The sequence below is a fragment of the Hemitrygon akajei genome, chromosome 14 (assembly GCF_048418815.1).
Source record: "Hemitrygon akajei chromosome 14, sHemAka1.3, whole genome shotgun sequence".
NCBI classification, from domain to species: Eukaryota; Metazoa; Chordata; class Chondrichthyes; order Myliobatiformes; family Dasyatidae; genus Hemitrygon; species Hemitrygon akajei.
Genome location: NC_133137.1, coordinates 13672702 through 13687396, shown reverse-complemented (window position 1 = coordinate 13687396; position 14695 = coordinate 13672702). Strand labels below are relative to the sequence as shown.

Below are 14695 nucleotides of genomic sequence, written 5' to 3'. Positions count from 1 at the left end.
TACAAGTATTTATGATGTAAACGTGATGTCAAGAAGGAAACAAATACTGTACATATTTTGTATTGTTTTATCAACAGTTTTCACCATATGTTAATGTGGAAGAGTGAACAGTAAACGGTTAATCTTACTGGGATCGTGCCTCATTGACTACGGTTTACCTCGGTGTTTGGTTCAGAGTTCTTACACCTGAATGAGAACACTACAGTGCTCTCCCAGCACTTGTTGTTCGAGCATGTACAGACTTCTTTTTTCTTGTCATTATTCCCTAAACAATGCAGTATAACAACTATTTGACATAGCATTTACATTGTATTAGGTATTATAAGTAATCTAGAGATGATTTAAAGTATACAGGAGGATGTGGGTGGGTTATCATGGATCGGGATCGAAAAAAATCGGAATTTGTCTTACTAATTAAGTCGGAACAGGTACATCCAGTATTATTTAGCATCAGTCAAACGTTTGTCTTAGTATATAATTTACCTTTCTACGCATATAAAACACTTAAGGACGTATGTTTCAGCACCGAGTTCGATTCAGTGACAGACTGCTCCCCAGTGCGCTCTCCACCGTGCTGGGTTGATGTGGAGGATCAAAAACACAAACCCTAATAATTAAACCACTGCATTGCTTAGTAATAATTGTAGCTTTCATCGGGGCAGAGTCTTTCGCACTTTATCCTTTAAAATTGTTCTGATCATTGACCGACGTAGCCTAACGCTTTTCAAATGAACGATGGCGTTTCAGCTCTTTACGATCGCTTTATTATTTCCACTTTATTTTCAATCGTGATCGTGATTATTTTCGTGAACAGATGTCCACCGCACTGAGACAGGTTAAATAAGGTCTGGGGTTCTGCTGGGTCCTAAGGTTCACCGCATTGGGACAGGTTGAATTAGGGACTTGAACATCAGCAAATTTTGGTATCCGCGAGGGGTCCCGGATCCAATCCCTCGTGGATAAGGAGGGCCGACTGTACTTGGATTTTCAGAAGGCCTTTGACAAGTACCACACATCAGGCTGCTTAACAAGCTATGAACCCATGGTATTGAAGGAAAGATTCTAACACAGATAAAACAATGGCTGATTGGCAGGATGCAAAAATTTGGTATAAAGGGAGCCTTTTCTGTTTGGCTGCCAGTGACTAGTGGTTAGGACAGATTCTTATTACGTTATATATCAGTGATTTGGATGAAGGAATTGATGGCTTTGTGCAAAGTTTGCTGAGGGTATGAAGATGGGTAGTAATTTTGAGGAAGTAGAGAAGCTACCAAAGGACAGACAGATTAGGAGAATGGGCAAAGTGGCAGATGGAATACAGTGTAGGGAAGTGAATGATCATGCACTTTGGTAGAAGGAATGAAAGGGTTGACTGTTTCCTAAAAGGAGAAAAAATACAAAAAAATTGAGGCACAGAGGGACTTGGAAGTCCTTGTGCACGATTCCATAAAGGTTAATTTGCTGGTTGATTCTGTGGTGAGGAAGGAAAATGCAATGTTAGCATTCATTTCAACCAGACTAGAATATAAAAGCAAGGATGTAAAGTTGAGACTTTATAAAGCACTGGTGAGGCCTCACTTAGAGTACTGCGAACCGTTTTGGGCTCCTTATCTTAAAAAAGATGTGCTGAAACTGTAGAGGGTTCAAAGGAAGTTCATGAAAATGATTCCAGGATTTGTCATATGAAGAGTGCTTGATGGCTCTGGGCTTGTACTCACTAGAATTCAGAAGAATGAGTGATGACCTCATCGAAACTTATTGAATGGTGAAAGGCCTTGATAAGAGTGGATATGGAAAGGATATTTCCTATGGTGGGAGAGTCTAAGACCAAAGGACACAGCCTCAGAATAGAGGGGTGTCCTTTTAGAATCGAGATGAGGAAGAATTTCTTTAACCAGAGAGTGGTGAATCCTTGGAATTTTTTGCCACAGGCAGCTGTGGAGGCCAAAATCTTTATGTATATTTAAGGCAGAGATTGATAAATTCTTGATTGGTCAAAATCAAGAACATGAGATCAAGAGACCTTGAAAATGAGTCCATAGGTTGTGGGAATAGTTCAGTGACGGAGCGAAGTTGAGGGGTAATAACTGTTCTTGAACCTGGTGGTGCAGGTCCTGAGGCACCTGTATGATCTTCTTGACGGCTGCATTAAGAAGCATTGCTTGGGTGGTGGAGGTTCTTGATGACTGATGCTGCTTTCCTGTGGCAATACTCAGTATAGATGTGCTCAATGGTAGGCCGGGCTTTACCTGTGATGGACTGGGTCGTATCTACTACTTTTTGTAGGATTTTACATTCAAAGGCATTGGTATTTCCATACCAGGCCGTGATGCAACCTGTCATTAAACACTCCACCACACATCTATAGAAGTTTGTCAAAGTTTTAGATGTCACGCTGAATCTTTGTAAACTTCTAAGGAAGTAGCGGCACTGTGTGCTTTCTTCGCAATTACACTTACCTGAAGGGCCCAAAATAGATCCTCTGAAATGATAACACCAACGAATTTAAAGTTGCTGATCTTCTTCATCTCTGATCCTGCAACGAGGACTGACTCATGGACTTCCCGTTTCCTCCTCAAGTCAATAATCAGCTCCTTGATCTTGCTGACATTGATTGAGAGGTTAGTTAACTTTCATTGTTTCTAAACTCAATTGCTGTTATTGGAAAACACACTGGTGTGGGTTGTGTCAGATATAGAAATTTGTCCCTGTCTCTTAGATCCATCTAGCCAACTGAAATGCCTGATAGCCTGGTTTACCTGAAGACGAAGAAGTCATGAGTGTTCCATAATAGTACTTTCACTGCAAGAAAATTCATTTGGGTTAAGGTGTCCAAGAGTCGACAGTCAATTTTAAAATTCCAGATGTCAGCTTGGAAGCAATAAAATATTTTAATGTATTATATCATGTCTACTAAGATTGAGTCAAATGTTGCATTCCAATTTACGTTGACAGAACATTAGTGTGTGCCTGACAGAAGCACATGGTCAGGAGAAATAACCGAAGAGCATTCTGAAATATATATTCCTATTTTACGATAGGTCCCATTCTGCTCAGGGCATAATCAAATGTTATATAATTGGTGTCAGAAGAACAAATGTTGCGAGTCCCAATTTAAGTAATCCATATGGGACAAACAATACATACTATATATCCCACATACAAATGAAGAAACCATTTTTCAAATTCCCTCTTTGAATACAAACAAGAGAAAATCTGCTGATGCTAGAAATCCGAGCAACACACACAAAATGCTGAAGGAACTCAGCAGGCCAGGCAGCATCTATGGGGAGAAGCACTGTCGACGTTTCGGGCCGAGACCCTTCATCAGGACTAATGAAGTGAAATATATACATGAACCAACACACACCCACACACTCACACAGAGTAAGTTTGCAAACAAATGAAAGTTTGACACAATCATAATAGATTCGAATAGATGGTACCATACATTATATACATTAAAATTTCATTAAACTCTGATTGCAGGAAAGAATTCTATTTTAAATTACCTAAAAAGGTAAACTTTGGTTAAGTGTTAAATCCATTTTCAACATCATATACAAATCCTGATGTCACAATCAACTCCACCAGACTTGTAAATCACTGCACAGAAAATATAAAAAATATCTTTTTCTACAGGTAAATCCAGATGAGAACTGACTATTGTATATACTAACAGAATACTTGTGTGGTAAAAACAAAGGAAATATTTCTACCATAAAAGAGTCTCTAGACACTTTTGCTTAAAATACCATACTTTGAATTATCTGCAATGATAGATTTGAAATGGGTTATCAGTTTGTCACAAATATTCTTGTCAGTTATGATAGCTGGCGGGCCTAGTGACATTTCCATGGACCAATCAATTCAGAGCAGGCTTCATGCACTAATTTAATCACGAAAAATCTGCTTCACAGGTAAGCATAGACTCAAAAGTTAGCCAAGTTGCAAGTGCAGGCCCTGAAAATTCTGAACATTGTTTTATAAACCAATTTAGAATACAAATTCTTTGGATATGTCCACAGCAAAAAAATTACTGCAAACAAATAATTAGATACTGTTGAAAACGCTGCCTGACCCACTAAGCATTTCTACCATTTTCCGTTCTTATTTACAATTTTTGCTCTACTGTTTGACACAGCAACGTCGTACCAGTGTCACAAGCTTCAATCAAGAAAAATGTGGTAACCTGCCTCAATGACTATCATCCAGTAGAACTTACATCCAACTGTGAGTGCTTTGAGAGGTTGGTCATGAAGCACATCAACTCCTGTCGGAGGAGTGACTTGGATCAGCTCCAATTTGTCTACCATTACAACAGATCACCAAACAGATTCCATTTCATTTGCTCTTCACTCAACTCTGGAACTTCTGGTCAGTGAAGCTGCATACATCAGGATGTTTTTCAGGTGACTACAGCTTGGCATTCACCATTATCATCCTGTCAAAACTAATCAATAAGTTCCATAACATAGGACTTGATAACTCCTTATGCAACTGGTTCCTCAATTTCCTCACTTGCAAACCCCAGTCAGTTTGGATTGGCAATAGCATCTCCTCCACAATCACCATCAGATGCACCTGAAGGTTGTGTGCTTAGCTCCCTGCTCTACTCACTTTACATTTATAACTGTGAGGCTAAGTACAACTCCAATGTCATATTTAAGTTTGCTGATGACACCACAATTGGCTAAATCAATAAAGGTGGTGACAAATCAGTACATAGGAGGGAGATTGGAAGAGTGCTAGAACAATAACCTCTCACTCAATGTCAGCAAAACCGTAGAGTTGATTATTGATTACAAGAGGAAGATACATGAGATCCAAGATCCAGTCCGCATTGGGGGATCAGAGATGGAGAGGGTCAGTAATTTTAAATTCTCTGGCATTATCATTTCAGAGGATCTGTCCTGCAACCAACACACAAATGCAAAAGTAGCCCCTCTGCTTTTTTGGAAGTTTGCAGAGATTCGGCAAGTCATCTAAAACTTTTGACAAACTTATAAATGCACAGTGGAGAATATCCTACATCACAGCCTGGTTATGGAAGCACAAATGGAAAAGCCTACAAAAATACAGCCAGTCCATCACAGGCAAAGCCCTCTCTGCCACTGAACACATCTACAAGGAACGCTGCCATAAGAAAGCAGCATCCATTGTCAATTATCCCCAACCATCCAGGCCACGTTCTCTTCTCACTGCTATAATCACAAAGGAGATACAAGAGCCAGAGGTCTCACACCAGCAGGTTCAGGAACAGTTATTACCCTTCAACCATTAGGCTTCTGAACCAGTGTGGATAACTTCTTTCACTTCAACCCTGACCTGATCACTGAACACAACCTATGGGCTCAATTTCAAGGACTCCACAATTCATGTTCTCAGTACTATCTATCTATCTGTTTATTTATTTATATTTTGTAGTTACACAGTTTGTCTTCTTTTTCAGAATGGCTGCCTGTCAGTCTTTGTGTGTAGTTTTTCAATGATTGTATTCTATTTCTTTGTTCTACTAGAAAATGAATCTTGGGGTGGAATATGGTGACATTTACTTTGAATAGCACTTGTTTATGCCCAAGTCATTAAAAACCTTTGTTCTGCTCGTTTTTATTAACATAATTTTTTCCAATTTATTTTGAACAACTATAGACCCTAAGAAAAGTTTTTCTTCTCAAAAGCACATTGTTAAGGTGATCTCCACATATGAATACGCCTGTCAATACAACAGCATGGATAGTGGCATCAGTTACTCTACTTGCAAATGGTACAACTTCAGGCAAGGAAAAGATGTGCAATAAAATATAAAAAAAAACTGCAATTCAAGTTATGTTGCTGCACCATTACTTTTGTGAAAAGAGTATCTTCCTGTTTGGCTTAACCCTGAAGGAAATGAGCTCCTTTTAAAGGTACAGTATTTTAACTAAATTTATCACTAAGTTAAATCTAGTTTATTCTCGTCTCAGAACCCTTAATAACAAAAAGACTTAATCAGTAACATGAAATAGTTATGTTATGGTGCTGAAATGCCAGCCGATGGTGTAGTGGCATCAGCACCAGACTTCAAGGCGAGTGGTCTATTGGGTTTGAATCTGGCTGGCTCCTTGCATGCTTTCCACCCTTGCTGGGTCAAGTGTTGAGCTAGCAAATTGGCCTCATAAAAAAAAGACAAAACGCTGAAGAAACAGCAAGGTTGCTGCCCGATATGCCACAAGGCACGGAAAGGAATAACAATGGTGTTGAAAATTAGCCTATATTTGTCAGAGGTTCTGTTACATTTTGTTTCCTGAATTCTCTCTTGTAAGTGTTTTTACATGCTCTCATAATTTGATCTTTCCTTTGTTTTATTTTTCTTCACCTAATTTGAGACTGAATTTGCACAATTTGTTTACACATTTTTCTTAAGTCTAGAGATATTAATTTCACAATGTTATAAATCCGGCTGCACAGGGTAGACAGCCAATCAGTTCTAAGACAATTTTGTTTGCTGTGACATTAACACCAGCGCTTTCAGCACCTACCATGCACTACCTTAAAAACCTAAATGATGCCAGTGAATGCCCTCTATTAGTCAACTATGGCCTATTAACAAAAAAAAAATCAATTACTGTATCGTACATTTTAAAAATCTAACTTCAACAGCAAGTAAACTCTAAGAAGTCAGTTTTCTTCATGTGCCAAGTATCAATAAATAAATTCAGCAGGCAAGCTAAATTTTGCATTCCCTTCCTTTGAAACAGATATTCTGTGTTGGATTCATGACAACAGTCTAAGTTACATAGAATAGTAAAAGGTCATTTTATTTACAAAAAAATTAACATTTCCTTCCAGTAATATGCATTTTGTACAACTGCATAATGATTTTGAAACAAAATACAGCAAAAAAATTACTTACTTTCAAAAGGATAACAAGTGACTAGTCTTCCTTTTCCATATCACCCATTATTTCATCCAGGATTTCTACCCGTTTCTTCTTATTTGGTGAATCTATTGTGAATGAACACACAGAAAGAATAAAGAGAATTTAATAGAAGATATGAATATGAAGACAATCAATATGCAATAATTAGATTTGATTAGCCCCCACACCCCACACCCCCACTTCCTGAATCTCATTTGCTCAGCAGTAATAAATAGGCCATCCATACAATAGACTGGGAAATTGGATTTGGGGAGTAGTAATAGTGGGATGCCTAGAAATAAAACAGTAAGCAGCAAAGCATGAACTGTCTATCATTTACATCATTAACATCAACAATAGACTGGCATGCTCCTGCAGATGAGCAACTGATTAAACCAATGACTATTAATGCTAGGGCACAGTGATAAGATTTAGATTTTAAAGGTGAAGGAAAGGAATGAAAATTAAATACACACAACTAGGTTTTTGCATTGTTTAAATAAAGCTTCGGTACATGGGTCATTTTACTGAAATTGTTAAGAGAAAGCTATTACTTGGTTATGATCGTCCGGTTCTTAAATTACAAAATTATATTTTTATAACTGATATATGACAATCAAAGTTCAAAGTACATTTATTATCAATCTTGAGATTTGTCATCTTGCAGGCAGTCACAAAACAAAGAAACACAATAGAATTTTTATTTATTTATTTATTTTCCTTCTCACTATTTTATCATCACATTTATTCTTTGTAATTTTCTAAAATTGAATAAATAAATTTTAAAAAATTTAAAAAATCTTGAGATTTGTCATCTTGCAGGCAGTCACAAAACAAAGAAACACAATAGAACCCACAAAAGCACAGAACAAAGACTGTCAAATGCCCAAGATGTGAAAAAACAACAAATCGTGCAAACAATAACAAATTTTTAAAAAATAAACAAATAACACACAGAATGACATGCAGTGTCCCTGAAAGTGAGTCCACAGCCACAGAGCTAGTTCAATGCTGAGGCGAGTGAAGCCAATCTCCAAGAGCCCGATGGCTGCAGGCCATAGTCCTGGAGTCAGTTCTGCACTAATTTTTTTGAGTAACATTGTGAATAATAATTTTAAAATTCTAATAATTTATAAATGGCATCTAGTTAACCAGTTGTTATATTTCCACCCAGTTACTACAAATTACATCAATTGTTTCCTTTTTTTATTTATCTATTTATCTATTTATTTAGAGATATAGAGCAGAGTAGGCCTGTCCAGCCTTTCGAGCTGTGCCGCTTCCCAGCAACCCCTGATTTAAACCTAACTAAATCATGGGACAATCTACAATGACCAATTAACCTATGCAGTGTACCTTTGGATAATGTAAGAAAATCAGCACTTGGGAAAAACCCACACATTCCATGCGGAGGACGGACAGAGACTCCTTAAAGATCACACCAAAATTGAACTTCAAACTGTTCTGCGAGCTGTAATAGCAGTGAGCTAACCACTATACACTAACACAGTGCCCTCATTATTTAGTAGTAAGTGAATTTCTAAAAGGTCGTTAACAAAACTTCAAGCTGCTCCACTAAAATCCTAAAATAAGGAAAAATTTGTGGAAGGGTATGCAAAACAGTTGAGAAAAAGAGATCAGATGTGCAAATACTGCTGTTGAAAATATAATGCACAAAATATAACACAGATTCTTTTTAAAAATAATAGTCAGCATGTTTTATAAAATGAAACGAAGTCTATAAATAACTTAAAATACAATGATTGTATATAAAATCATTCTTGATTTTATTTTTCCATTTATGACTACTCTAATTTATTTGACACAATGGATGCTATATAGAATAGTGCAAAAAGGCTTCAGTTTTTAAATATAAGCCTCCCAGTCCCAGTATTCAACACCAACTACCATTGCTTGTATTGAACAATCACTAATTACTTCTGCCTGGAGAAGACAAAAGTAACTCCCAGCATGCTATTTTGATAGAGGAACCTCATGTCAGAAGAGCATAGATAGTTTGGCGCTTCAGAAAAATTCACTCAGAATTTAGTATTTTTTGTTACAGAATCAAAGGTACATTTATAAACAGGTAACTTTACAGTATATGCAGTTCTTTTTTAAGAGAAAGGGTGGTCAGTTGGTGACTTCTGTTTAAAGCCTGAGGAAATGTTCTTAAATTATTCAGGTAACAACTAATGTTTAAAAGATAGAGAAGTGTATAATCATATCATTTGGGTTAACAATGCTTTCGTATTTTAAAAATTTATATGCAATCTCAAGATTGTTTATTGTCATTCTTCAGTACATGACTTAAAGGAGAAAAAAATGACTATTACTTCAGATCCAATTCAGCATAGATGAACAACACACATATAGTGATTTTATATACATTATATATTATGTCTTATGGTCTTACAGCTTTATGGTGTATGATCACTGTGGGCCTGGCGCAGTGGAAAACCAGTGGCTATGGTCATTGTCAAAATCAATAGTATCCTAAACCGTGAAGACGGTTATCAGGATTTACAGAGGGATCTTGGTCAGCAGGGTATGTGGTCAGAGGAATGGCAAATGGAGTTTCAATCAGGTAAATGCAAGATACCTATATTGCCTTTTTTGGGAAGTCAAACCAGAATAGGACCGTTCCAGACCCTCAATGAGTTTTACTCGGTTGATTGGCAATAAAAATAAACCATATAACAATTACAGCACGGAAACAGGCTATCTCGGCCCTTCTAGTCCATGCCGACGCTTACTCTCACCTAGTCCCACTGGTCCGCACTCAGCCCATAACCCTCCATTCCTTTCCTGTCCATATACTTATCCAATTTTACTTTAAATGGCAATACTGAACCTGCCTCTACCACTTCTACTGGAAGCTCATTCCACACAGCTACTACTCTCTGAGTAAAGAAATTCCCCCTCGAGTTACCCTTAAACTTTTGCCCCCTTACTCTCAACTCATGTCCTCTTGTTTGAATCTCCCCTACTCTCAATGGAAAAAGCCTATCCACATCAACTCTATCTATCCCCCTCATTATTTTAAATACCTCTATCAAGTCCCCCCCAACCTTCTATGCTCCAAAGAATAAAGACCTAACTTGTTCAACCTTTCCCTGTAACTTAGGTGCTGAAACCCAAGTAACATTCTAGTAAACCTCCTCTGTACTCTCACTATTTTGTTGACATCTTTCCTATAATTCAGTGACCAGAACTGTGCATAATACTCCAAATTTGGCCTCACCAATGCTTTGTACAATTTTAACATTACATCCCAACTCCTATACTCAGTGCTGATTTATAAAGGCCAGCATACCAAAAGCTTTCTTCACCACCCTATCCACATGAGATTCCACCTTCAGGGAACTATGCACCATTATTCCTAGATCACTCTGTTCTATTGCATTCTTCAATGCCCCTCCATTTACCATGTATGTCCTATTTGGATTATTCCTACCAAAATGTAGCACCTCACACTTATCAGCATTAAACTCCATCTGCCATCGTTCAGCCCACTCTTCTAACTGGCCTAAATCTCTCCGCAAGCTTTGAAAACCTACTTCGTTATCCACAACGCCACCTACCTTAGTATCATGTACATACTTACTAATCCAATTTACCACCCCATCATCCAGATCATTAATGTATACGACAAACAACATTGGACCCAATACAGATCCCTGAGGCACACCACTAGTCACCGGCCTCCAACCTGACAAACAGTTATCCACTACTCTCTGGCATCTGCCATCTAGCCGCTGTTGAATCCATTTTACTACTTCCTAACTAACCTTGCGTGCGGAACTTTGTCAAAGGCCTTACTGAAGTCCATATAGACAACATCCAGTGCTTTACCTTTGTCAACTTTCCTTGTAACTTCTTAAAAAAATACAATAAGATTTGTCAAACATGACCTTCCACGCACATATCCATGCTGACTATTCCTAATCAGACCCTGTCCATCCAGATAATTATATATACCATCTCTATGAATACTTTCCATTAATTTACCCACAACTGACGTCAAAATATTAGATTTACACCACATGTACTGCTTAGTATTAAGGACAAAAAGTTCCATTTTACTCTCATCCGACCATAAGACCTTCTTCTACATCTTTACATTATCTCCTAAGTGACACTTTGAAAAGCCTTTACAGGCAAGGACATGTTTTTTTAAAGCCAAGGATTCTTCCTTGCCACTCTTCCATAAATATTCTTTATTATGCAGTATCTTAGAGATGAACTTCATCTCCAGCTGCAGCTCACTCAGACTGACTGTCGGCATCACAGCAGCCTCTCTAATAAGTGCCATTCTTCTTCAGTGACTAAATTTAGAGGGGCAGACTGACCTAGGCTGTGGTTTTATATTTTTTCCACTTTTTAAATGGACTGCACTGTGCTCTGAGATATGTTCAGTGTCTTTGAGATGGTCTTGTACCCTTCCCCAGATCTGAGTTTCTCTATTCTCATTTCCCTGACTTGACTTGAATGTTCTCGGCTTCATTTTGGTTTGGTTTATTGTAAATCTACCATACTGTTGGACCTCACAGAGAGAGGGGGAATTTATTGTGAATTCAATGAAAACAGGAGATCCTTTAATTTTCTACATCAAAAAACTTGGGTGAATTGGTAAGGTAACACAGTATATTTTGCAGCTGAGCAAAATTAGCTTAGTAACTACAAAGGAGATAAATACTGTTTCAATTTCACAATTTTGTTTTTTTTAAAATTTTTAGTAAATTGTTGATAGGCTATGGAATTTTTCTTTTGATTTCACATGATGCAATATTTTGTAGATTTGCTCAAAAAATCCTAATTCAATATATTTTAAATTTAGAAAGTGAGACAGTAAAATGTGAAAATAGTTGCGTGGTCTGAATACTTTTTCAAGACACTGTATATAGACTATTTGGTGGAAAGTCATTTGTTCAGTGACTCAAAACAACTAAACTTTGAAAACAACAAATGCCGCTTAGTAGTTCAATAAATATGTAGAAAATGATTTTAAAAGATAACAAAGGTGTGTGATATTTAGTATCAGAAAAAAAGATGAAAATTAGGAAAGAAACACGGAGAAAAAAAGTTAAGGGAAATTCAATGTTTTCCACAATTTTTTGCTGTTCAAGGCATTTATGCAACTAGACAAAACAGTAAAAAATGATTTTACAATTAATTAAATGCTATTAAATTATATTATTTATTTATTATAATAATGGTGACACTATAACAGTGTTACTTAACTACAAACGTTTGTATGTATTATGTGGTGGTTGTAGTCCAGTAATATATTCTATCAAACATTTACAATGTCCGCACGTTATCATTTTAATCCATAACTTTTTGCTACTCAGATGATGTAAGAAGCAAAATGATAGCAAAGTTAACAATGCACATTAACTTGTGAAGTGACAGTATCAAATTAATCAATTTTATATTGCTGAATATTATACTTTTACACATACAATGGCTGTCAAATTATCAATTTATTTCAGGAAATATTGACTGTCAACGATCATACGGTTGCCCCAGTAATTAATTATGATCTGAACTTACAGACCCAGAAAAGTTCAGTCAAGAATTCAAAGAAATTTCATCCAAATTTGCTAAAATGTGGGGATCATTTAATTAAGAAATATTTGATAGGCACTATCTACCTTCGAACCTGGATAGCATTTCTTTCAACATCATAAATCAAACTTCACATCTACAGGATTTTTGCAACATCACAAGCTTCCAGACAGGTTGGCCATAATTATAGGTGTGTATAATCCACCACCTGACAACACTCTTTTCTGTGTCCTGAATGACCCCAAGCATAGATTCTGCCGGGAGGATGACCGCCAACGCACCAACACAACATACAACTTCTCCTAGCGCAAGTGGCTAGCTGCATCAAGAGACAGCTTGGTAAGGCATGGTGTTTGATCTCTGACATTAACATTCAAAAACAGTTAATGTTTTAAAATGGTTACAAGAATGAACAATTAAAGAGGTGATTTTCCTGATCTTTTGAGTGGATCTTCTATTTTTAACCTTCTTTGAAGGCAACCACTTAATCTGATCTAAAATTGTACTTAACACCTCTTTCCCTTTTGCAATGCTCCAAGGGATATAAAATAGAGAATGAAAAACAGTGCTTCTGTATGTTAACTTCTTCATAATAAACTGTTAGGTTCATTATCATCTTGGAAACTGCTTACCAAAATTGACTGCTTAGGAACACAACCAACCATGAGAAAGAGTCCTTCTGGCTTAGGACAGTGGAGAATATAAAGAAAACTGAACAGATGGAAGCAACAAATTCTTGAAATCTTTTAGGAACTATTTATCTGTAAGTTTTTCCTGACTCATGCACTTCCCTTTCCTCCAGATATTACTGCTTTTGTCACCAAAATAAAAACAAAGTCGTATCCAGTCAACTTGAATCAGATTATTATCTCAGCTTATTAAGGCCTTCCCAATATTTTCTAATACTTCCCAATCTAAGACTTTGCTTTCCAGCCAGTGCTGCTTTATGCCAAGCTGATATTTGCAACTGACTTAGAACCTTGACTTTCTTGTCAACATTCCTACTGGGATAAATATCTTTCCTCCATTAACACTTTCCTTAAAGTCTGCTGCTTGGTTATCTGCCACATATATCATGTAGGGCTCAGCAACAGTTTTGTGTTTGATAAAATGCAAAACATTTTATGGTATTTTAATTATGTGAGAGATATTAGGTAACTAAGTTATTGATTTGAACAATATTAATAGCATATGCTCTTAATAGCATATTTATGAACACTAAAAGATATTGGCATTTTACATAGCATAATATTTTTGTCCTTCAAAATTGCAACTATAAATTAATTTGGTGCATAATGACACATTTGGAATTACAGGGACAATATAATCAGAATTGAGAGTTAAATACATCAGATGTGAAGGTCAATATGGAAAAAGGTCAGGAAGGTCTCGTTTTCGTGATTAAGAGGGGGCCATTTCAATTTGGATAAAGAAAATGAGTAAACAGATAGGGGAGACTCTGGTTAGGATAGCTTAAGATCCATGGCTGAGAAATTACCAAACTTAAAAATTAAGGACTAAACAATCTAAACTGTTTATTTGGTGAGATAGGCTGTATCACATTGCAAAGAGAAGGTCATGATTAACACAAATGATTTATTTTTGAAGAAGAGCAACATGTTAGGGGAATGAGTATTTTGTGTTCTAGAAGGCATTTGAAAGACTCTCATAAAAGACTGTTAGCCAAAGTAAAAGTACAAAAAAAATCATAAGTGTGATGAGGTAAAGAAACCTCATGGACACCAGAAGAGTAGAAAGACAGTAGAAGAGAATAAGAATAACGGGAATATACTCATGTCAAAAAATGTGTCCAGTTTTAAAGCGCTCACTTCTTAATTACAAATCTGGTACAATTCTAGCATAACTGCTGTGGAGAACACGTGGGTTCCCAGGTACTTGGTGCCCTTTTCAAATCAAATCGGAACCAGTATTACTAAATTGTGCATACATAATTCAGTGATCTAGAGACACAAGAGAATGCAGATGCTGGATTGTGGAGCAAAAAGTGAACAGCTAGAGGTGAGATGGGGCTGTTGCGTGTGATTGTTCGGAAGCAGGTAAAGCAGAGGATCACTGGGAGAAGGAGCCATGTGGGGAAAATATGGACAGAAGCTGGAAAATGATAAATGGAACCAGATAAAGGAGAGTTGACAGGCAGATGGGGCCAGATTGTGGAGAGGATAAGAATGGTTAGCCGAAGAAGAAATCCAGACCGAGAGATAT

The 14695-nt window shown here is 36.9% G+C and overlaps 1 protein-coding gene across 1 annotated transcript in view; it reads right to left on the bottom strand.

Annotated features, from left to right (window-relative positions):
- Positions 1-14695, bottom strand: part of rbm19 (RNA binding motif protein 19) — a 273505-nt gene that overhangs the window by 85893 nt on the left and 172917 nt on the right. Inside the window, exon 24 of the mRNA XM_073065480.1 lies at positions 6896-6987. Within this exon, the coding sequence (XP_072921581.1) occupies positions 6917-6987 (71 nt within the window). The 3' untranslated portion in view covers positions 6896-6916. The remainder of the gene's footprint in view (positions 1-6895; positions 6988-14695) is intronic.